Source organism: Polypterus senegalus, chromosome 11 (genome assembly GCF_016835505.1).
Source record: "Polypterus senegalus isolate Bchr_013 chromosome 11, ASM1683550v1, whole genome shotgun sequence".
Classification (NCBI taxonomy): domain Eukaryota; kingdom Metazoa; phylum Chordata; class Cladistia; order Polypteriformes; family Polypteridae; genus Polypterus; species Polypterus senegalus.
Window position 1 is genome coordinate 59571931 of NC_053164.1, and position 26043 is coordinate 59597973.

Sequence of the window (26043 nt, forward strand, 5' to 3'; positions counted from 1 at the left end):
TCTCTTTCTCACAAAGTATTCCACAACCACCGCTTGCATGTATGCTCTCAATGGCATTAATGACATGCTGCAACCACATGGCTTCAACTTGCACAAATTACACCTACCGCCCACTGACATTCCTCCACTGTGTCATTCATCTCCCACCTTCGACGCACAGGCTGAAAACTCACATGCTATAGAACACTAGGACAAACTCAACACAGAACAGAAACACGCTGTTGATACTGTTTTACACGCTGCATATAACAATTCCCATCCCCGATGCTTCTTCTTGGATGGTCCTGCAGGAACAGGGAAAACCTTTGTGTAGAAAACCCTGATTCATACCATCAGAGCTAGGGGAGACATTCCTACAACCGTAGCATCTACAGGAATAGCTGCAACATTATTACCGGGTGGACGAACTGCCCATTCTGTTTTTAAAATACCGTTGAAGCTCACTACTACTTCCACATGCAGCATCAAACCTTCCTCACCACATGCTCAACTTTTTCTACAATCCAAAGTTATTATATGGGACGAGGTGCCAATGAAACACGCATATGCATTTCAGGCAGTTGACAGGTTATTACGTACTTTTGGAGGCAAAACAATGCTATTGGGTGGAGATTTCCGACAAATTCTCCCCATCATTATGCGTGGCTCCCGCGTGCTTACTGTCACCAGTTGCATTAACAAGCGCCCTTTGTGGCATCACATGCATGTTCTTACACTGACAACAAATATGAGAGCTCTTCCTGAAGAACAACATTTTGCACAATGGCTCCTTGATGTTAGAGACGGGATAAACGGAACACCTGTGACATTGCCTTCACATTGTTTTCCTTTAATTTCTGATCCCGTTCAACAACTGTATGGAGACATCGACTTCTCAACTGTCACTCTGGAACAACTCAGCACGCGAGCTATATTAAGCGTCATCAACGAAGACTCGCTATACCTTAATGAAGAAGTGCTAAAGCTTATCTCTAACAATGAGGTGACTTTCACGAGCGTGGACTCCATCGTCACAGATGATCCTGCAGATCAACTTTTATTCCCCAAGGAATTTCTTAATAGTCTTACTCCTACTGGCATGCCTCCACATAAACTCAAAATTAAAAATGGATCCGTCATCATGCTTCTCAGAAACCTCCTGCCTGCAAAAGTTCTTTGTAATGGCACTAGACTGTCTGTTGGCCCCATTCACCGTAATGTACTGGAGTGTAAAACTATCACATCTGCAACCTCACAAACTGTCCTTATTCCCTGGATATGCCTGACCACGTCAGATTCAAATTTGCCTTTTACTTTTACCCGAAGACAATTTCCTGTTCGATTTGCCTTTGCGATGACAATTTATAAAGAACAAGGACAAACTTTCAAAAAGATATGCCTGTATCTGCCAAAACCAGTCTTCAATCACGAACAATTATATGTTGCTCTCTCCAGAGTTCCATCTTTCCATTCACTTTCTGTTGTATCCTCAAACCCTCCCTTTTTAGACAACTGTGTCTTTCCAGAAGTGTTTAGCATTCAATAAATTAATTATGCATGAGATTGAGCGTGTGTCTACCCGGCGCAGAGAGGCGTGGGTAAGCCGTTGAACCCCATTCGGGCTGCAAACCGTGGAATTCCCACTAAGTGCGACTCATACGCTCCCACTGATTACGTCCCTACCCTTTGTACACACCCCCCTCCCTCCTCGCTACTACCGTGGTTGGGTGTCATGGTGGATTATATATAGAAAAGCAGCCAAAACTGCACAGAGCAATGAAAAGTCTACGTGAGTCACAGGTGCATCTGGACTGTGCAAAGACGACAACGACTCAAGTGACGAGTTGGAGGTGGGCACATGAGCAGGCAGTGCATACTGAACGAGAAATCAGCAGACTAGCATGATGGAGGGAGCAGAATGGACGTCCTTCTCCTCTCCTCCCGTTCCACCCTCCACGCCTGAGCGCTGTCCACACCCACCCCTCCGCCTGGGAGGAGAAGGCGCGATGGCGGTCCGCCAGTTTTCAGTCACGGATGATTGTGTGTTGGTTCATTCCGTGCATTGTTACAATGTTGCTTTTCTTGCTGATTTATTACATTACCGATTTTTCAAATGTTAATTATCTCCCTGTGCTTAAAAATCATTAAAAAACCGGCCTGATTATGCGGCATATGGTACGCCGTGGGTTGGCTAGTAGTTATTAAATATGTAATATAATAAATAAATAATAGATTTAGATAATACAGCACAGTGTGAGGTAGTACAGAAATGGCAGCATGACTCAGTGTATGATAATAGTTGTTTAAGACGTGTAAACAATGACTATTAACTTAACAATGTTATTAGCTTGGCCATTGCATTTAAGGTGCAGTAAACGCTCCATACTCCATTTATTACAACTGGTTACTGTAGGTTCTGCTGGATTGTTTTGAAAATGTATATTTTTAAAGATTTAAATGCATGTTTAAAACTTATTTTTATTGATTTACCATTTCATTCTATTCTTTTTCTTTTTCAGAACACTTGGATCAGACTGGAACAAATATAAAAGGCGCAATGGACAAGGTGTACGAGATGATGAGCGCACAGAAAGCAACGTTGAAAAATTTTAATGAAGTTAGGAATGTTATCATTTTATTAACTGACGGTGCGTTGAAATGAATCACTTTTGTCATATATATATTTGCATCACTGTCAATAGTAAATATTAATAACTGTGCAGAAAGTTCTGATTCTATTCTGAATTTTGAGCTTTAAAACCGCAGTGTCTTTATGTATCAATATAAATTACTATTTCTAAATATATATTAGGTCATGTGAACATGGGTGGAGATCCTTATCCTACTGTGAGGAAAATTCAGTATCTGGTTGGAACTAATGCTTCAGGAGATGCAAGAGATGAATATCTGGGTGAGAAAGGGTTTTGGTTATTCTTATGCTTTGCTCAATTTCTGGATTTGCAACTGAAATTTGTAAATAAAATATATTGCTTGTTTTAAAACATGTCAATATTTTAACTTTTTGCATTGTATTTATTTCAATGTTACTTAACAAAGACATAGCTGTTTTTCTTTATATACACTTGTTGAAAACAATCAGATATACAATCAAATATACACAAATAGATGCAGATGAATGGCAAAGAGGTGTGAGTAAAAAATATTCATTATGCACATCTAGCAATTACTTTATATACTCGCGGATAAGTTCTCCCGCGTATAAGTCAGGGTTTGATTTTACTGTATAATTTTTGGTATTTTATAATGTTGGTCATATAAGTCGAATGCGGAAAACTCACACTATTGTTCCAAGAGATTACAATATGCCAATGCCCACCTGAGAGAGTAACCACAGAGCACACTCCCTTTTTTGTATGTATTATGCCTACTTGACCACACAGTAATACCCAAACTATTACGAAGCAACGTTTTCACTGATTTGTGTTTTTTGTATCTCACACCTTCATACACCTTTATCATAAGAGCATCACTTATCTACGATGAAGCATTCGATCAGAAGAAAATATGAAGCTGGTTTTAAAAGTCATTGAAGTGGTGAAAGAAATTGGTAACTGCGCTGCTGCAACAAAATTTGATGTGTCTGAGAAACTGGTGCGAGATTGAAGAAGGCAAGAAGGTGTAAAAAAAATTTTAAGTGTTGTATTTTTGAATGGGCGAATAAGTCGGGTCTTTCAACCCGAAAAATCGATCATAAAATCAGAACCTGAGTTATATGCGAGTACAGTATATATGGTAATACTGAAAAAAGGACTGCCTCAGTGAAGTTCTCTGCTTTTTTGAGAGGGATTATTTTACCTCTTTAATATTCTAGTCCAGGGGTCCTCAATCCCAGTCCTGGAGAGCCGCAGTGGCTGCAGGTTTTTGTTCTGACCTGGTTGCTTAATTAGAAAGCAATTCTTGCCAATAAAGCACTAACAAGCTATGGAATTAAATTAACTCTATGTCAGGTCATTCTCATATCCTAGATTTTCTTTCCCTTTCTATCATGCAAATGATTTGAAGGCTAAAATGGACGAGTAATTCTCAGTCCTTAACTTTTTTCTCTTCATTTTTCTTTCAAGTATTTAATTAATCCCAATAGTGCAGATAAATACACACAGGTGTAAATGTAAATAAGCTAAATGGAGAAATGCTGCTCTCTCTTGTCATTTGCATGTTATTGATAATAAGGAGCAATTAAAATAGCTGTTTAATACAAAATTAAGCAATAAGGGCTCAAAATCACTAAAGTGAAGCAGAAGTGTTACTTTAGCAATAAGTGCTTTTTATTAAGCAACTGGGTTGGAGCAAAAACCTGCAGCCACTGACCGTGATTGAGGACCCCTGTTCTAGTCCCATTAGTATTGTTTATACAAACAATATTGAGCATGTGAGTAATTTGTTTCATGTCAAGTGCAATCTGTAAATCAAAAAAGATTGTGTTTTTCATTTGCTTGTTTATTATGTTATCTTCTTTCAGATATTTATGGATTTGGGGTTGGAACTGATGTTGATAAGGAATTAATTAATAAACTGACCTCAAAGAAAAATAATGAAAACCATTATTTTCTTCTGCAATCCCCTGAACTGTTGCGGGAAACCTTTGACAAAATGATAGGTATGTTTTGAGCAGACTGAAATAGCGTGTGCACATGCAAAGGAAAATCTGGGAATCAATGAGCTTCCTTCAGGAAAATGTAATGTGAATCCTCTTAGTGTAGCTACCAAAGATTTACTGTTGCCCTATTTTCTTTCTTTTTTGTTTTAAAATTGATCAAATATTTAATTGCTTTTTGTATGAACTGAGCAACAAAACCCCAAGCAGGGGACATGCATTAACTGAACAAAGTAATGCCATAAACACCATACCACACCATATTCAAAGCAGTCAAACAAATAACATGAAGCAAAGTGAATTAGCTGATATGCATTCATCATACAATATCTATTCCAGTAAAGTATTAAAAAATAATAAATTGAAGATTTAAGAAATATTCTTCTGCTTGGGTTCACAAAACATTTTGAGGGTGCTGTCCGAAAACAGAAATCAGCTATTTTGAAAATGACTGCTGTGGCTGAATGAGAGCACTGCGAAGCCATAGAATTTGCTAATATGACTCTTTAACAGGAAGAACTGGAGTCTACTGTAATTACAAAAATGGTTGGATTGAAAATAGATAGAGATAGCATGTTATCTTATCATTTACTTTTTATCTCATCATTGTTTGACTGCTGGTTTAACATAAAAGAATCTGAAACATAAAGGCAACTCTTTAAAAATGAAGAATGTTAGTCGTGGTGACTGACTAGTAATTAACAAAGTGGTTGGATTGAAAACCTGAAAGTGCTGTAGCCCTCCAGGATCTGAGCTTAGGCAGTTGTATACACTACAGAGAGAAACACAATTTGTGTAAGTAAGTGTATGGCAAAAACCAAAACAAGACATTTACATGTTAAACAAAGCACACTATGTGGTCATGATGAAATTCATACACAGAGAGGACGATTTTGTGTGTTTTTGTCAAGTAATTTGTTGTCTCTCTTGAATGCCTAAAACAGAATATTGTTGTCTTTCAGATGTAATGCTATTATTACTTAGTTAATAAATTTACTTTCTAAATCAGATGAATCGGACAGTGTGGCATTATGTGGTCTTTACAAGGATACAGAAGAGCAAAAACTGAAGCAGGGAGATTACAAGAGGCAAGAACACTATCCTTGGCATGTGTCTATCCAAATAACTGTAAGTACCAAGTTAAGCGTACAGTATTATCACAGATTTCCACCCACTTGTATATATATATATATATATATAGTATATATATATATATATATATATATATATATATATATATATATATATATATATATATATATATATATAGAGAGAGAGTGAGAGAGTCTGCTAGACACTGTCCCATGGCACCTCAGACTTATAGCGAAGAAGCTGTTTCATTAGTGAGATCAACAACAGTTAAGGCATTATGTAACATTTTTAAGAAAAATACTTTTGAAGTGCATGTAATTACTTCATCTGTGGTTTTGGACTGAGACTGACAACATTATCTCCAATTTCTGAAACGTTTTCCTGGTATTACTTAGTCTCTTATAAACAGAGAATCATACAAAAGGATTTATGAAAGTGGAGAACAATATAACCTATTTTTTTTATTTCAGTCCAGATTGAATAAAAATATAAAATTGCAAAAACTGAAGTTCAGAGTGAAGTAATTTGAGAAAAGGGAGAGAAGAATTGGTTAAGGTAGTCAGTTTAGTCGTCACAACTGCCTTACTATGCAATTCACTTCATGCTAACATTTTATAAACATGTAAACAGATAGACGGTTGGTGTGATTTTAAGCCAATGGGCTCAAAGTTCTTACCTAAAATAAGTGTCTAATGAGCATATAAGAGAGCTGGTAACTTAGTCTCTCTTGTGCTGGATGATAATATCAAAACTAAATATAGAAGTGCCCAAGACAGCAATGTTAGTACGTGAGCAGGATCAGTTCTTTGAAAATTAAATAGTGACAATGACTCTCCTATCACATATTAAATAGTCAAATCAGGAAATTAAAAAAGCCTCTTGAGCAAAGGCTAAAGTGGTATTCAGGAACAGTGAAAAAATAGAAAACAGATAAAACCCATAAGGCCCCCAAAAGCCACACAAATCGTGCGGAAAACAGAATCATGATTCCATCTTTATCTCACCTTTAAATGTTACTTTTACAGCGTCAAGGAAAAGCTGAATCATGTAAGGGATCTATTGTTGGAAATAAGCATGTTCTGACCGCTGCACACTGCTTCACAACAGAAGATGATCAAACCAATGTTAAGGTGCTAATCGATGACAAGGATGATGATCAGAAGAGATCTAAAGGTAACTAAGACTACACATATATCATGTAAATCTATAAAGTATAAATTACATACTGTATATATATCATTGTAGAGGCTGTGAGACTGGAGAATTGGAGGCATATCACAATAACTGTTTACAAATTTTCCATGTTTTTGTGACCATTTAAAATGTATCACACCACCCTGGTCCTTACCTAAACCACAGAGAAGCAAAAAGTACCAGAATGATTTATATAATTTTTTTTTCTTTTCCGAGCAGTTCCTCTGTCTTAGCATAGCTCTGAAATCGAAAATCGATAGCAGACCAAGTGACTAAGAATTTATTGGTGTCACACCGAATTGTATATAAAATCTACAAATCTTCAGACAAAAAAGAAAGGAAAAGCAGAAAATTCTGAAAAAATAAACTTGTAAACAACAACATTTGTTTATATAGTGCCTTCTAAAACAAAGTACAGTAAAACCTCAATTATCTGTCAGCTTGCATTAACCGTCAGGGCAAAAAAAAAAAAAAAATGTCGGCACCTATTACTGGTACTGCACAATACACTGCAAGCTAGTGTTGTTCCCCAGCACCATGTCATGCCGCATTTTTGAATCACCTTCCACCTTCCACTTTAATTGCCTTTCATGGGTTTTCTCTTTTGTTATAATTAAAATCCTATATATTGTTATGGCTGATAAACATATACATTTATTGTTGGAATTGTCACAGAAAAGTGAAATTATTAAATGTTAAAATGCGCTTCAAGTATTCCTTCAATTTACGGAGTAGGAAGAACAACAGTGAATGATATAAAGCGTGATGCCGATAAAATTGAGAAACGTGTCAAAAATGGAAACCATTGACGGTAAGGTTATTCTGTATTAATGTTAATGTTCTTCTGCATTATAATTTCCTTTTTGAATTCTGTAGTATGCTTTGTTAATATATTGTGACATGCAGGTAGCTTATGATGAGCTGTGCAGGAGCATAAAGAGCGGAATGTTGTGTAAGTGATAGGACTGGGTGAAGGGCTTCTGTTCTGTGAGGGGCAGACGCGCCTCTTAGGAGATGAGTGACAGGAGAAAAAGGAAGGTGCCGTGGAAGGAAGGACGTTTTGAGTAACAAGTCAGGAGACAATAAGCAGAAGTGTTTGTGGTATAGAAAGAGACAGAAATTTTTCTGAGTGGCAGGAGATAATTGTCAGTAAGGAAAGGTTTCTTTTATTGTTTTGGAGTAGTGCTCTGTAACCCAGATAATGGAGTATAAGACAGGGCTTTTTACACTGGTCATTACAATATTATATAAATTCATTAATTTTGTCAATACTATGTCATATTTTGTTAAGATAGTTTTTTTTTTGCAAATAAATACAACTATTTGCTAAACTGATCTACTGTATGTCATTTTTAAAGGCGCTGTTCTGTTATTCTGTTTTCTCTTATCCGTCACAGCTTGATAATTGAGGTTTTACTGTATAATTCAAGGTGCTTTGTGAATGATGGTATGTGAAAACAAAGAAAAAGAATAATCACATAAACAATTTATAAACAGTTATCAGTATTTTAAAATTGATTACGAAAGACACAGGCAGCCAGTGTATAGACGCTAGTACTGGTGTAATGTAGTCAAATTTCTTCTTTTTAGTTAGGATGCTTGCAGCTGCATTCTGAACCAACTGTGATCAATTTGAATCAAAGGCATGTATCAACTTTTTTGTATCCTTTAAATATATAAACAACAAACATGTGATTGATTTCTTAATTGAAAGAATGCAATTCTGGTGACATAATAATTCTAAGATTTAAAATTAAGATCTGAATCAAATCAAAGATTTTAAATCTCAGATTTTCTACTTATTTTTATTTATTTTTTAAATTTCTACACTCTTTTTTTAGTTTCCCCCTTATTAATGTAAGAAAATTACAGCTTAGCCACTGCATAATTCTGTTTAGTCAATCTGTGTGGTCGTGTAGAGCCTTTAGATCATCTGGGACTTTACAGTAAATTAAGAGCTGCGTAGATCTGAATAGCTGTGACTATTTAAATTGTGTTTTGAGATACTCTGACCTAAAGGGAGCATGTAAAATAAGAACACTAATGGACCTAGAACTGATCTTTGCTGGACGCCATATTCAATGTTATATATTTTCAATTCACATCAAGATTTACAAAGAAACTTCTTCCTGTTGGATAAGACTCAAACCAATTAAGAGTTACATTAGATAGACTCATTAATGAGTCTTATGATTTAATGAATCAAATGCTGCACTCAGATCTAGGAAAATGAGAATTGATACATTATTTGCATTTATATTTAACAGAGTCAAATCAAATTATTGACTATTTTTACTAATATAGTTTCTGTGCTATAGTTACAATAGATCTAAAGCCTGTTTGGAATTATCTAGTATAGAGTTTAGTTAAGTTGTTGTTTAACTGGTTATGGTTATAACTGTGTTTTTTAATCTCTAAGTGATAACATCTTGTGAGAATTTATTACCTTATTGTGATTTGTAAACAAATTTCTATCAATGAAGAAAAATCAATGTATTACTTTTGTATTTTATAATTCTGTCTTAAATTTTCCTAAAATTGCTGTACATATAGCTTAGTAATATCCCAAAAAACTGCCTATGTCTGCTGAACGGTGACAAAACATTGGCATATTGTCAAAAGAAACATCCTTGCCTAAAATAGCAATCCTATATTATTTTACTATTGCATAAATGGAATGTACATACTATAAGAAAAATCACAGAGAAGCATCAAGTGTTGGGACAACAGCAGGCAAACCCAGTATTACTGAAAACAAAACATGGTTTTACAAATGCGTTGACAAAGAGAATCATCTTTACAGACACAAGTCTAAGTATGGACTGCATCAAGATGGCAGATCTTCTGGTAATAAGGACTTCTGGCAGGAAAAGGCAGGTCCAAGGTGGCTAGACACCAGAAGTGATGTCACGGGTGATAAAGCTATCAATCTTCTTCTCTGCAGAGGGTGGAAGAGTAAAGATGTTAGTAACTGGTGCCATCCCATGTTCCAGTGGGAAATTACCATCATCAGAGCCCTTAAGTTATCTCCAATGCACATGAGCATGACAATACATATGGTCTGACTGAAGAAAAGAAAAACAATACTGTTGTTGACTGAAATTTCAACCTTCATTCATGAAATAACAATTAACAAATTATAATAATAAGAAAACAAACAGTTCATCAACAGAAAAAGCAGTAGAGCAATACCACCTATGAACATCAACACCAGTCATCTTGCAGCCCTTCACTATGTTGTGTGGGCTGTGTAAGGGCACCGCTTCTTCACACCTCTGGTGAATGGAACTCATGAAACTTTGAATCTTCAGTTGTGGAATTCCAGTAGAAAGGCCTTGCAAAATTGCTGGCCATTGGCAGACAGAGTGCTGTATCTGTAGATGTTATGATCTGTGGCATCAACAAGGTGTTGAATGAGGTTAAGGTCAGGAGAAATGGCAGGCCAGGGAGCCCTGTGCAGATTTCAAAGATTTAAAGACAGTAGGACACAATATTTGAATGAGTAGCCTTTAGCCTATCTTTCAGTAGAGTCACATTTTTTAAGTTAAGCATTCATCTACAAAAAATTTAAATGTAGCTAATTAAATATTATTTTCCCACACACCCAAAAGCTTGCATAAAGGTTCTTCAAAGATTTGTGAAAGCCTTTTTTTAAAGCATTGTGGAGGACTCCAGACTCAATTTAATACATGGTATTATGGTGCAATAAAGACATGTCTCAAAATTTAATTTTTTTTCTTGAAATGAAAAGAACTATGTACATCTCCAACCAGCAGCAATCAAGGAATGAACAATCTTCCAACACCCATGAAGATATACACCTTTTAAATGGTAAATATACCATGTGGACATAGGGGTCGCTGTAGCCCTTTAAACCCAACAGACAGACACGCAGGACACAGGGTAAAAGCACCAAGAAGATATTTTAAAATTATTTTCTTCCTGCACAATGCCTCCAAAGCACCACAGCCACAATAAACACAGTACTCAATAATAAACACAATATTCTCTCTCCTCCACACCACACAGCAAGTGTTGTCCACCTCCTTCCAACTCAGGCTCACTTGCTGGGTTTCAATCAGTCCTTTAAATAGTCCTTGACCCGGAAGTGCTTCTGTCCTTCCGCCCACGTGACTTGCTAGCACTTCCGAGTCAGATGGAGAATTGGCTTTTTTTCTTCAGCCCAGAAGTACTTCAGGGCTGTCATCCTCGTGACTTAGGATTACTTCTAGGCTATGGAGGAGGCATGGCTCCTCCGGTCCTCTCACAGCTCCTCCTGGTGGCATCCACAGTATCCAACAGGGTTGGGAAATTGCATGCCAAGTCCTAGGATGCCCTGCGGAAATGTGGGGTACCGTTACACTCCAGGGGAGCTGCCATCTAGCGTTTTGGGGGAGGCAATGTCCTGGAAAAGCTGCCTTCCCCCATCCTTCCATCTCAGGGGCGTCCCGCCCGGGATGAGCTGTCGGCTGTCCGCAATAATCAATAATCAGTCCTTTACTTGACAGAACTTCACTCTCTACCTATTGACATATGCTTTTGTATGGTTTCCAAGCACCAATTAACAATCACATTTAATTAAATGTTAATATAGATTTATGAAAAGAATGAACATTTTTGAGATTTTTTTTAATCAATAAATGAATATAAACAATTACAGAAAAAAAACCTGTTTTAAAAAAGACTTGGACACTTGCTTCATATTTTTTATTGTTTTACCTTATAGACAAAAAGGTGAAAGCAATCCATCTGCATCCGAATTACAGCATTTACTCAAAGAAAAATCAGGGCATTGATGAGTTCTATGACTATGACATCGCTGTTATTGAACTGAATGAAACTCTCAACACAATAAAAATTTCACCAAAAGCCCGGTAAGGAAGATTCTTAATGGTTTGATTCAACAGGCGGAAAACATTAAAGTTGAGTTATTTTATTCTCTTGTTCAGATTATTCAAAGACTGGAGAATAATGTTTTCTTTCCCTTATTAATTAGAACAACAATAGTATTGTTAACAATGCAAATTGTGTTAATTATTTTATGTGAATGAATAACAAATTAAGTATGGGAGAGAAGCAAGGTAAGAGTGGGAGACAGAAGTAAGTAAATGCATAAACTTAATGCAATTAATTTAATTGTAATTCAATTAAATAAAATTCCTACAGAGATCAACAGACGCTCAGTGTGCCTTAATGTCTTAAGAAGTTAAGCATTAATTTGGAAGATGTTTTAATAAACAATGTGATTTTGTTTTCCAGTCCTATTTGCATTCCCTGCACTGAGGAGTCGAGGAGAGCACTGCGACTGAAACCTGAAGCAACCTGCAAAGATCAAAGTATCCATGTTTTTATTTTAAACATTCTTGTCTAATCCTAACAGATACTTTCTATTATTACAATAACCTTTTTAAATACATATAATTAGCAAAAAGATGGAGAAAAGGATGGATAGCGAAACAGATAATTAAAAAAAAAACATGATTACTTTCACTTCATAATGTCAAAGACTGATTAAGTATGGTGAGCAGATTCTCTCAGACCCAGTAGGGGGTTGGGTTGAAGAGCTGGGAAGAAACAAGCAAGGGGGTAATTTAGTTTTCAGTTTAGTGATTTATTAGTCATATATGTAATTATATTTTTCATATTTTCTGAATTTTCAGTTGTCGGTGAGTTCTAATACTGCCATTTAATTGTTTACTATCATTAAAACTTCTTGCAAATACTCATATTTCATTTAACCAGAAGGAAGTCTAACATAATTCTTCAAATTAAAATGGAACTGTAGTACAATAATGGCTAAAATGGTAAAATAACATAAGTTATAGTTTGAGTGTCAGAAGCAGGCCTCACCCCTGGAAGCCTGTCCCCAAACCCAAAAAGCAGGCTTTAAGGTCTGCACAGATCCAAAATGGAGCTCAGGCTTTTAAAACTTCAAAATGTTTTAAATGCACAAAAACTCCCTTTAAGTGGTAGGAAAGCCATCAATCTATCACTGAGGTAGTGAACATAAAAGAAAGTTCTTTCAACGTGAAAGGATTTTTTCAAGGAAACAAGAAAGGTGCAACATTAAAATTTTAAGTGTGTATTTTGAATTATTATTGTTTTCAAAAGTTTATACTTCTAAGTTGATTTGTTTTGACAAAGCTGATTTTTATTTTTACTTTAATTTCTGTTCTTTGTTTATGCAATGCATTAATTGCATTAAGCGACCATGCTTTTGTGACATTAGTGGAACTAGGGTATAAATGCAGCAGCATCTCTTTTGTTAATTATCCCTCGACTGGAAGAAGAAATAACATCTTCGTGTTAATGTCTTCTTCAAAATAAGCCTAACATCAGGCATTGGTTTTGGTGTTTGAACTTTTTTTCTTCTTTTATTTTCCTCTTTGTTGTGACCCATGGATTCTGGCTCTGACTACACATTTGCTTCTTGACTCTGATCTCCTGGTTTGTACAATCAATACCCATCATCACATCTGTGATACATTAAAAGAAAACTAAAATGGCAAAGCACATAAAAAGGCAACCTAAGTCTTTCAAGTCCAATCCTTTATCCAGTACGTAGAATCCAAAAACCTGTCAACAAAATCCACTATAAGCAGACAATCAAGAAATGTACTCACAAAGACTACAAAACACTGTACTCCTTCAATAACACCCTGTGAGATGTAATCTTTTCAACCTGAATATATAAAGGGTGAAGGCAGAACCCTCAGCAGTAACGTCAAGGTGGCAATGCCTCTTGGGATTCCCTAAACAAGCAGCTTTGAGGTACAAACGGTATGTACCATTACATAACAAAAAATACATGAAAAATAATACTTCAAAATTAACAGTAATGACAATAAAAAAGATAACATATATGAGCCAGGAAGCAAATATAACACAAATCTTATAAGCTATGTTATTAGAGCAAAAAAATTCAGAAAAAAAATAGAATTGACATGTTTGGTGATTACAAGCTGCACATATAAGCACATCTAGCAAATTGGTGTTGTTCTGCAAAGATTGAAAGTGCAGTTGCCGGTTTTTAGGATCCGAAGATGAAACATAATCAGAAGTGAAACACCGGTCAAAATCCAAAAACAAAAGAGATTCAACAATACTTAAGCCAAATACTTAAGACAAAAATGAAAGTTGAAAGACCAGCTGATAAAAAAAAAAATGGCAGAAAAAACAAATAAGTTTGGTTTGTTGTAGGATTATACCTGCAGTCTTGGTCAGAGATAAGACTTTCAGGATGACCTTTTATTCTGTCATGTTAATAGTGTCATGTGCCACAGATTTCTGGGATGAAACCATGGTAAAGGAGTAATCAAAAATTCCACAAGACAGCAACACCTGTGACAAACCCAAAGTTACAAATACATTTTCGTAATTATAATAACAAAGGCCAGGCAGAAACTGAAGATCATAATGGATTCTGCCAAGAGAAAAAATGACAAAAAAATCATTAAATAACGCAAACAAGAAGTGTCACATAATGGAAGCGAGAACATTGCATAAACTTGTAATGTATGAATACGTCTCCACAAAGAAATGAATCAGTAATTTTCTAACTCGCTTGGTCCTGAACAAGGTTGCAGGGGGTACCAGAGCTCTTCCCAGCTAGCATAGGACATAAGGCAGGAACAAACCTTGGACCGGGTGCCAGTCCATTGCAGGGGCAAGGAGAAATCAGTCATGTCCAAAATACAGAATAAACAGGCTTATAGTGTCATGATTGTCATAAGTTGTAAGTTGCGACATCTAATTTAGAATAGAATTATGGCACTGTCCCATGACATAATATATTTGGTCACTTTATTGCACTGATGTGAATAGTAGAAGTAGTATAGAAAAATAAAATACCAGAGGATGAGACATGAATCAAGAAACCAAGCTAAGAATGTATCGAAAACATCAGACAGATCTATTGTTAAACCCAAAATCAGAAACCAAACAATTTGAAGCACTAATATTTTTTGCTATGTATCACTAAATTAAACACACACACACACTTTGTACTCTCAGATCACATTCTTGTCATTCTTGGGTAGAAATACCATAGAAACCTTTACACAAAAGATTTAAATTGGTGATACCCATAATAACCATCACAGGAAGATACAAATGAATTTCAACATTACTAATTATATTTTGAAAGTGAAAGTCACCATCGAGTTCTGCTTGATTAAAAGTTCCATATAGAAGCCACACTGTATGATGGTGTGGGTCCGCTCCAGGCTCCCTCTTCACATTTGGAACCCAACACCATCGACAGTTATGACTGAATGAGCTGACAGAAGGGGACAAATCACACAAGGAGCAAGGGGATGGTGTAAAAACTGTTCCGTGCTTTTATTAAAAAGAATCAAAACAAAACCAAAAACAGTGTCCACACTGCAGTGCTTCAAAAATTTCCATAAATAATCTATAAAAACACAATGAATAAATCTGTTAAAAATAGAGGTTAAAAATGCAGTCAGATCCCAGCCCACCTCATTCTTCGTCTCTCCGGCTCATCCCTAACTCACGCAGGTGGTGGAGACCCAGCAGCCACAAATTCATCCCCCGACTCCTGCCTTGGCTACCTCCTCACAGTGCAGCCAGACCATCCAAGGTCTGCACCCCTCTAGCAATCCTTCACGCACCCACAGTCATACCTCGGATACCTGGGGAGGTCATCCACCACGCTCGCCCCACTCCACACCGTTGTTCTGTGGGGTGAACCAGCCCCTAGAGCGCTACAGTCTATGCTCCTCCATGGGGCCCCTGTTCATGCTGCCTTTCCCCTCCAGGTGGCCAGATCGTCCTCACCGAGACTGCTCTTCAACTTCCTTTTAACCTCAATTGCTTTTCTCGTTCCTTTCCATTCACTTTTTTTCCCACCCTTGCACTTGCGTTTCTAATTTTATACATGGGGACGTGGCACAGGTGTGGCGATTAGCAGCTCCTGGCATCAATTATGGACACGGACGATTCCTCACCTGTGCACTTAATTGAGGAAACGCCCGCACTGTATCGCGCCCAGGAACTGCTCCAGCCACACTACCACGCCCCCTCCTTCATCCGCAAGTGTGCAGATTATTTATTTAAAAAGGCAATCGGCTGCGGACCTGACCTTACCACACACTGACTATACAAAAGTCAAAAACTTTAAAACTAAGTAGTAAACTTGGCAATCATGCAACAAAAATAATTCAGAAATAAAAGCGCAAACAATTTGTCTATATATCTATTTTGTAATTTTTTTTCATTTGGGGTTGTACAGAGTCAAAAGGATAACAATGCCAGTCTGTCATTTGTCACAGTAATGGACACCCACACTGACTCATACAGGGATTAATTTAAATCCATTAAGAACAGAATGCATGGTTTTGGTGTGTTGAAAGTCATATAATGCTCATACACCCAATGAGAGAAGAAGATGACGCCACAACAAAAGTCTGACCTGTGCAAACTCATGTCACTGGAAGTATGATGCAGCAGCGCCGTCACAGTGCCACCCAAGGGGGTCTAATGTTGTTTTGGGAATAAAAAGTGCTTAAACAAAAAAAATAAAAAAGACAGTCTTACCTTTATTATTATGAAAGATTCTGTAAAGAAGACTTTCTACCAATGCATATTCTGTGGGATTAATAACCCACATATTTGTTTTTTTTTTTTCTTATAACAGTAGAAAACCTGTTCTCCCAGGACATAGTTGATGCATTTTTTGTGACAGGGATAGAAACACAAATGAAGAATATGAATGTTAAAATAAAACTAAAGAACCAGGTATGTGCTTGTTAATTTCTTTAACAGAACCGTGTTAATGATATATAGCATCATTTTAAAGGATAAGTTTGGTATTTTTCAAGTTAAAAGTTACTTCTTCACCATCATTTGTTAATGTGCTACATGAAATTGCATTCTAAAGTGGAAGTATATTTTATAAATTAATTTTTTTTAAAAGCTAGCCTGATCTTGCATTATATAATAGACCTTATGGGTACCAGGGTCCCATTCTGAAAAAAACATAAAAACCTGCCAAATACACCCATTTTTCAAGCCAAAGGTTTTATTGAGTACTGATCTGTGTCTCGAGATTACACACATATTTCAAAACAGCGCATCCATGTTTTTTTTTAAGAAGGAAAAAAACTTAAAGACTATTATGAGATTCAGACATTTTAAAAGCAGACTGGCTGTGCACTTCACTGCCTTGCTTGTCTTTTTCCGCAACACCTTTCAGGGCCAGGGGGATGGATTTACCTTGGAAAGTGATTGCCAAACAGCGTTATTGACACTTAATGTTGATGCTCAGATGTGAATTGCTGTCTCTGTTCTATAGACACCTTGACAATAATAACTGAAAAAAACCACTTGATTGCTTATATCCTTTTACTATACAGAAGCTTACTGTATTTCAATACTTCACCAAGATACTGTGTGTTACAGCTAGATTAATAATGCACACATGCGCTTCACTGGCGGAGAATGCAGAGCACGCATGCAATCAAGTGATAAGATCTGAAGAGATGTTATAGGTATGCATCAATCCATCCATTTTTCTAAGCCACTTATGCAGAGCAGCTGAAGCCTATCCCAGCAAGCACTGGGCACAATGCAGGAACATTTCCCTGTCAGGGTGAACACACTCACACAGTCACACTAGGTCCATTTTAACAATGCCAATTCATCTAAATTTAGACAGTTTGAAGTTTAGTAAGTTTAATACAGATGTCTTAACATAAGCAGAGAAGTAGCACAGACTGGTAGCTGTCATTCCCGTGAGCAGACAAGCTAGCAAGAAATGTATCCTTACCTTGAGAAAATAGTACCAAGAATCTATAATAAAATTAATTAATTCTACACTTTTTTGCCACAAGCATGCATCAGAAATACAGGAGACACTTTTTCTTAAATTGACCCCTTTGCTACTTCAAAGTGGACGTATTTGGTAAATGTTACTTCTTTTTTTCAGAATGGGATCCCAGTATCCAGAAGTTTAATTTGAAAATGTTATTTTTTAAAATATTTAAAATATACTTCACTTTTGCCAGGATTTAGCCATGGTTTCTCCCCTGGCTGGGGTTCAAATGCCATTTTTATGTCTGTTTTGTTCATTTTTGAATTCTTTGTGCATCTTGATAGTGTTGGCTATTTGGTGTTTTATGTATCTGTGTATATTAATGTATATTCCATGGTTTTTGTGGGTGGTTCCCCAAGAGGCGGATGGCCAGCCCAACACATTCAAGGGGCTGCCATCAGCCCTATAAAGGCTGGGGCAACCCACAGTCCCTTGCAGTTCATTCTGAATGTGCTCAAGGTTAGTGGTGAGTTTTCCCAAGTGATTATTTGTGCTTTTATTAATTTTTTAATGACATTTTTCAACCTCTGTGCTCCCTTGTGTTTTTTATGCTCTTCAGAGCTTCTTGTTAAACCAAGGCCTTTTTAAACAATAAATATTTTTATTTGTAAAGGTACAACGTTGCCCTTTTTGTGACTAGCTGGGTTTTTGATGGCATTTCCCTGTGTAGTGAGCATTTTGAGAAATTATTGGGGCTTTCAAGCTTAGGAACTTTCAACCTCTAAAATTTTTTAACACAATTTTATATTGCAAATGAATATATACCATGATTTGGAGGAAATAACTTATATTGGCAAATTTGAAAAAATTTAATTTTAAAGTAATACAGCTGTTTTTGTACAAATTGAAAGAAAACAGTATTTCAGTGACTTCACTGATCTAGTATTGCACTGTGGAAAGATCCAAAAAATGAAGAATTAAAGCAGCAATTGGGGTAGGCGGGCTATGCATAGTTTAGCCCACACCACCACATTGATACTTGGGATCTGCTCTTTTTTGGTGACTTCTATGAAAATGACTGCATCATTTCACAGCATAATTTTTTCATAGCTCCCATTTAAGAGAGTACTTTTCACTATTAAAAGATATAAAAACATGACTATTCTCTTCTAATATATGGATATTCCACAGAACTCTATACTCTAATACAGTGGAACCTCGGGTCACAACCGTAATTCGTTCCAAAACTCTGGTCGTAACCCGATTTGGTCGTGACCTGAAGTAATTTCCCCCATAGGATTGTATGTAAATACAATTAATCCATTCCAGACCATACAAACTGTATGTAAATATTTTTTTTTAAGATTTTTAAGCACAAAAATAGTTAATTATACCATAGAATGGACAGCGTAATAGTAAACTAAATGTAAAAACATTGAATAAGACTGAGAAAACCTTGAACAGAGAAAAGTAACATTGCAAGAATTCACACTATAGCCTTACAAACCGCTCGCTGTAAACACTTTTTTTATGAGTTTTAAGCACAGGGAAAAACGAACATTTGAAAAACCCGTAATTTAATAAATCAAGCAAGAAAAGTAACATTTCAAAAATGCACGCTACGAACCGATCGCCTTAAACAGAAGTGAAGTGGAGGTTAAAATCCAATAGAAAAATGTCTTCATTAAATACAACAAGGTTAAAACAATGCTCGAATCAATCTCTTTAAAAACAAGCATTCTTTAACTGCCTTCTCGGCCTTATGCGGCCAGCCCTCTCTCTGTCTCTTTCTCTCTCTCATGCTCTCTCTCTCTCTCTATCTCGCTCGATGCACAGGAAATGCACAGGGAGAGACTGAACACGTGCGGAAATCATCGGCGCGTATGAACCGGAAGGAAAAACTGGCTTGTTCGTCATCCGAGTGTATGGTCGTGAACAGATGCAAAAGTTTGGTGAACTTTTTGGTTGTAACCCGATTTGTATGTGGTCCGAGACATTCGTGACCTGAGGTTCCGCTGTATATTAAGAAGGTTGCATTGGAACAATGGCATTCAATGTTGCAATTTTCTTTTTATAGATTAAAATATCTTCATAATCTTTAACTATTTTTGAAAATTGATGAATTAACACAATTAATGCAGCAATTAAAAGGCCATATAATTTTGCATAATTAACTATATTGTAAAAAAATATCAATACAGTCAATGGTTTAGATATAGGTTAGGTTATAAATGTATAGTATACTAAAAATGTTTCTAATTTTCCAGAGTATGAATTTGTGGGGCTGGCATGTTGGTGCAGTGATTAGATGTTAGGAAAGAAAATTATGAACTTATTTTCTTTTAATATTTATCACTGAAGGTTTTTTTTACATAGACCTCTTAGGCTTGCCTTAATTTCTTCACAGCCTTATTTTGATTTAAATTAAACCTTATTAACTCAAAATTTATAGTAACACATACTGTACATGTAATGCAGAATTCTGCTGCAGTCTATTCCACATCAACACCACTCCTGTCCCCTCACCGCACCTTTGCCCCTAAACTTTAGATGCTTTCCACTGTTCCTGTTATACGACATGTCTTTTCGCTTGTTCTTTTCTGTAAAACACTTAAAGTGTTCAATTCATTGCATAGGCCTCATAAATGTCCAGCCAGTAAACATCTTTACTGTTCCTAATTAGTTTCAGTAAAACATGACTCTGTGTTAAAAATGTATATCCTGGCTATGGCTTTCACAGTAAAGCCATATTAATAACATAAAAAAAAAAAGATAATGTTATTATTCTACTACATTCCACTTCACCTGTGAACATTCGACTGGTGCTAACTCAAATTCTTAAGTGAACAAAGTAAAAACTCACATCTGATGCCTCAGTTCAGTTCTCTTGCTACCGTTGTATGATACGTACAAAGAGCTCATTGCAAGGTTAGCATTTTTGGTTTGCTCTACTCTTTATTTCACTTCCCATATTTTTCAATCTTGTAAATTTATTTGGGTTTATTTCAGTTGTTATTGGTTCCAATTTTAAGGATAACCTGATGTTTCCATGTGCTCGGCCTGGTTTCAATTTTTGTATTGCTTTAAACCCACCAAAACTTTGTGTCAGTACAAGATTACATTCAAATCTGATTAAAGCTACCATTTTAACAGGATGTGCTACGGGCTGAATTTATTTTTATACACAAAACTCTCATTATTGAACGTATTACTGAATATTGTTTTCTGTAAAATTGTGTTTTTCCAATGACTATCAACAAAAGCTAAGGTTAGTTGCTAGGAAAAGCAGTAACTGAACTATGGAAGGGATGTTTCACTCAGGGCAATACTAAGTAACGTGTTGAAGAGAACAAAGCGTCATTGAACTAAGTAATATTAGGGCCTAGTAAAAAAATACTACAGCTATTTTATTCAGAAACGTAGTTCTGATATATTTGATTAACTGATGACACCTAAACTGAGGTTAATTTTCTTAGAATATTTTGCATTTTGCGATTTCTTTTGTTGCTATTGTAATGCTGTCACTATTCAGAAAAGAGCCATGTAAGTAAGAAGTTCCATTGGGCTATTTACACATGACAATAAAGTTGAACTTAAAAATTCTCAAAATGTCAGTTGCAAATGCATCCTTCACTAAGACAGATCATATGTCTGATATCAACATGCAGAATTCTTTAGCTGTATTCATTTATTTTTGTAGCCTCAACTGAAATGTAATGAAGATGCATTAAAGGCTCCTCTGTACACAAAACTCAAAGACTGGAGGGCGGTGGTGACCGACAGATTCCTCTGCACAGGGGGCACAGATCCAGAAATCGACGAGGTCACATGCAAAGGTAAGGGTGGTCCAGTAACTTCGCACTTTGCCAACAGAGATTGCTGACCCTCATAGTTTTCACAAATCAAAGTTACACTTTATGTCTGAACAGACACTAGCAGATGACAGTTAAATGTGTATGCCAACATTGCAATGAGGCCAGCCAGCTGCATATGTCATTTATACTCAAATGAATTGAAATGGCTTTCTTTTTTGTGGGCACCAGACAAGGCCATTTCAGCTGTTAAAATGTGATTGTCTAATGGATAATACAGTGCAGAATATCTTTATAAAGTTGGCTTCAAGCTATGGTAGTAACATCCTTTACAGTTTCTATGCTTGCCACACACATAAATGATCTCTTTAATAAAGTGGTAAGATCATGAACCCCATGAAACGTACACTACTGTTATGAATTAAATAAATTAGTACTACATCCCTCATCACTCTGTGCCTGTGCTTTGTCAGACACATGTGTAGCCATGATAAAACATTTCCAGTAGTTAAATAATAATTTTGCTTTCTTAGTCTTAATATATGGATAAAATTGTCATTCTAAGACCAGTTAGAAGGCCTGCTGGTCACCACTGGTGTGCTGCTTACACATTCTCCATTTGTCTGCGTGAATTTGTGTATTCATCTTCCGCCATATTAGAGCGAGTTGAATTGGCTGGTCAGTTGGCACACCTTTAACAATCTTAACCTGAATATCTTAAAACCAATGGCAACATTCCTCACCTCCTACAACCCCACCCAGTTATAAATGGTGTCACAGTCAACAGGGTGAAGTCATTTACATTTCTTAGCACTTCTATCACTTATAGTCTGAATTGGGATAAAAGCATACCTCCTATTATAAAAAAACTCAGCAATAGATGTTTTCTCTCTGTCAACTTATAAAGCTGAACCTGTTCCAATCAGGACTGGCACAATTTTACAGAGCTGTCATTGAAAGAACCGTCACTTTCTTCATAAAAGACTGGTATGGCAGTACATCTGCTCCCTCGAAACTTAAAACGGTAGTGTATTGTTCGGTTAGCAGAAAAGTGGAAAGTGGACTCCATTGAGGTCCTGTCTATATCACACGTCAGAAAATGCGCAGGGAATATAATTAAATACAAAACTCACCCGGGCAACAATCACTTATTACCATCAGGGAAATGTTATCAGTCACTAAAGGCAAGAATTGCCACACCATTTAAACAGTTTCTTTCCTACTGTATTAACTCTGGTTAAACTCTGATTCATCTGTGGTTTCTGAACTCCAACAAACTCTATCCTTATAAAGACTTACTTTATATACTACTGGGTGAGAGTGCAAATTTGCATTATCATATAGTTTCATATATATTTCTGTTTTGTGCAATATGTTTTTCACTACTGCTGTATATAATTTTGTCAGTCAGTTAGTCATCGTCCAACCTGCTATATCCTAACAGAGGATCACAGGGGTCTGCTGGAGCCAATCCCAGCCAGCAAGGCAGAAACAAACCCACCACAGGGCACACACACACAGGACAATTTAGGATTGCTAATGCACCTAACCTCCATGTCTTTGTCTCCATGACTGTGGGAGGAAACCCATGCAAATTCCATGCAGGGAGGACCCGGGAAGCGAACTCAGGTCTCCTTACTGTGAGGCAGCAGTGTTACCACTTCACCACCCTGCCGCCATATAATTTTGTGATGGTGTTATACATTGCATATTGAGGTGTTTAATGCCATGTAACTTATTAGTTTATGCATGTAACACCAAGAGAAATTCCAATCAACTAGGTCAGCAAGGCAATAAAGTTCAACACATAATAGCACTTGAGTTTTCCTTCCATATTTTGAAGATGAGCAGGTTAGGTTATGTTGATAAGCTGATTGACAAATCAAATCAAATTACCTTTAAGAAATTTGCTGCTGGGTATAGTTGACACAAATATTGCATATGGCCCTATCATCCCTCACATGTATGTAAAGGTACTACCCACAGATGGTCCAAGTTCCTGCTTTGTAGCCCATGGTGGGCTCTTCAGCTGCTCTGTGGCACTCTTGTTGCCCTTGGGATTCTCATGCCAGCTTTGCAGTGTAAGCAAAACATAAATGCATTTTGACTTGAATCTGAAAACTCTCATATAGTGCAAAGCCCAGAAATTGCCTGATTTTTTCCCAAAGGTATTGCATCTTAGAATTAACCATAAAATCACCTCTACTTTCCATAGTGAACATTACCCTAACCCACTTAAACAGAATTTTATACACTATTAAAGTTAAAGCACCAGAAAGCACAGTGAAATGAATTATTGAACGGGCCACACTGAGGCTTAAAGAGCTTTCTCTTTGTCATAGAAGAATGCACTCGTCATTTTACTGTATATAAAGCGTAAAACAGAATTCAAGTGGAGACAATTTACCAATTCTAGTCTTACTTTCTTTTTAACAGGAGATTCTGGTGGCTCTCTTGTAGTTAAAAAGAAGAGAAGAGCTTTTCAGGTTAGTATCAAAATAAATATTGATGCATCCTTTTCAAGTGTATTTTATGAACACTTCTGCGAAAAGCAAGATTTATTTAAAGAAATAGGCAAGACTTACTGTTTAAATGTTTTTGTGTGTTTTTTTAAAGCCTTGAAAGTTCAAAAAGTTGACATTGACTGTTATTTTGTACTGAGATGGGGCCCTTCGAGGTTTGGTTCCTGCTTTGTGGAAGGAACCACTGCTGTATTAGAATAAGTGTTTTCAAAAATGAAATATTAAGTGGACGCGATTATTTAATAGAGCAGACTTTCTATTACATGGTTGTTTAAGAGAGTCGCTGAATGGAAAGTGAATACGAGATTACACGATTTCAGCTATTATGAAGTACTCTTGTTTAAATGGTTCATTTTTAAGAATAATAAATTATATTGGCAGATAATTTAAATATAGTATCATATCAAAGCAGCTGTCTTTTTACTACGGATACCAAATACATTATATGTGCCCTAATTTTTCAAAGCTGTTTCGTTTTTTTCCAGGTCGGAGTGATAAGCTGGGGTAACAAGAATCTGTGTCAGCCAAATCGAAAATCTTCAACACCAGATTCCCGGGACTACTATATCAACCTTCTTAAAGTGCAGGACTTTCTAGCAGCAAAGCTTCCACACCTCAAATTCTCAAAATAAATAATTTAAAAATGTAACTTTGTAAGCATAATGCTATTTCTGAACGCTCAACTAAGTAAGTGCATTACCACTCAAAACAAGTCTGGTTAATATTTCCTGCAAAAAAATGTCAGCTTTATTGATGGCCCTTTCTGTATTTTGCCAAGTATGCTCAATTTTGGTCTTCTGTATATTAATATTATTATTGTTATGCACTTTTCTGGACATCTTTTCTAAATAAAAGTTTGTTATTTTTCAATTTAAAGATTTTTTTTCAGTCATTTTTCTGTTCAATAGACATCCCTGTAAGCTCGATAAAATCCCAATTTTTGAAAGCGAGCAAATGACAAAAGGTGGAGTAGAACGGGGGTTCTCAAAGTTGATGCCGGGGTCCTACTGTGGCTTCAGGTTTTTTGCTTCAACCAGATTCATAATCATGAATTAGAATTAAATAATCAATAAAAAGGGTAAAACCCATTTTATTAATTAAAGTAATGATTATTTTGCGTATAGCTGTTTTTTATTATTATTTTTCACACATGCAAGATTTATTTTTTACAGTCTGTTCATTTCAATTTTTTGTAATGCATGTGAGATATCTGTAATTACATTTCAGGTATCAGAAAATAATATACAGCTATCTGGAAACAACTTCCTGTCTTGTACAAATATATTCATATATTTTTCAGATATCTTTAAATAAAACTTGAAATATTTTGAAATATGTTTTAAGTAATCTGAAATGGATCAGAAACCCACTTTAAGATATCACAAAATGAATATGAGATAGTCACAAGGTCCATCCCGCTGCCTTTTATCCCTATTGTGATAGCAAAACACAAAGTCATAGGGAACTTCTATCATAACAAGCGGAAGGGATCATTTGAAGGGATGGGAGGAATTCCCAGTGCAAATACAAATAGTCCTCCATCACAAGCTTTGACAGTCCTGACCAGTCAGGAACCATTACACAGCTTGGAAGAGCTTAAAGGAATACTTTTTATGTTACTTACCCCATGAAGTTTGAATTGGTGAGCAAGAAAATTTTTTAATCTCGTGTTTTTGTGTAACGGAGCTGACTTTAGCGAGAAGTATGAAAAAGTTTATGAGAAAAGACAAAGGTCAGAAAATGAAGCAAATAGTCAAAATCAAGAGATCAAAAAGAGAAACAGTGCTAATCTAAAAATCAAAATCTAAATTCAGAGTAAATGTCAATCCCAAAATATGTTTAAAATATACCACATAGTTTGCAAATAATTAATACAATCTTAGATAACGTGAGGCTGTGCAAGGTGAACTTAATACGGTTGTGAGGTTTACATCACTGTTGTGCAAACCTAGTGCATTGTGGGAAGAATTACCATGACAATGAGAAATGTGCAAACCACGTCAAGCTATCTCTGAGTTTTGATCCAATTTTCATGAAAATCTGTGTAGCTTTTTT

At 36.2% G+C, this 26043-nt stretch overlaps 1 protein-coding gene across 1 annotated transcript in view; it reads left to right on the forward strand.

Moving 5' to 3' along the window:
- The window catches only part of LOC120538556, a 105503-nt gene that overhangs the window by 23114 nt on the left and 56346 nt on the right, over window positions 1-26043 (forward strand). Inside the window, exons 8-18 of the mRNA XM_039767951.1 lie at window positions 2499-2627; window positions 2792-2890; window positions 4460-4597; window positions 5604-5722; window positions 6712-6859; window positions 11607-11754; window positions 12140-12216; window positions 16539-16639; window positions 21355-21490; window positions 23903-23952; window positions 24474-24614. Of these exons, the coding sequence (XP_039623885.1) occupies window positions 2499-2627; window positions 2792-2890; window positions 4460-4597; window positions 5604-5722; window positions 6712-6859; window positions 11607-11754; window positions 12140-12216; window positions 16539-16639; window positions 21355-21490; window positions 23903-23952; window positions 24474-24614 (1286 nt within the window). The remainder of the gene's footprint in view (window positions 1-2498; window positions 2628-2791; window positions 2891-4459; window positions 4598-5603; window positions 5723-6711; window positions 6860-11606; window positions 11755-12139; window positions 12217-16538; window positions 16640-21354; window positions 21491-23902; window positions 23953-24473; window positions 24615-26043) is intronic.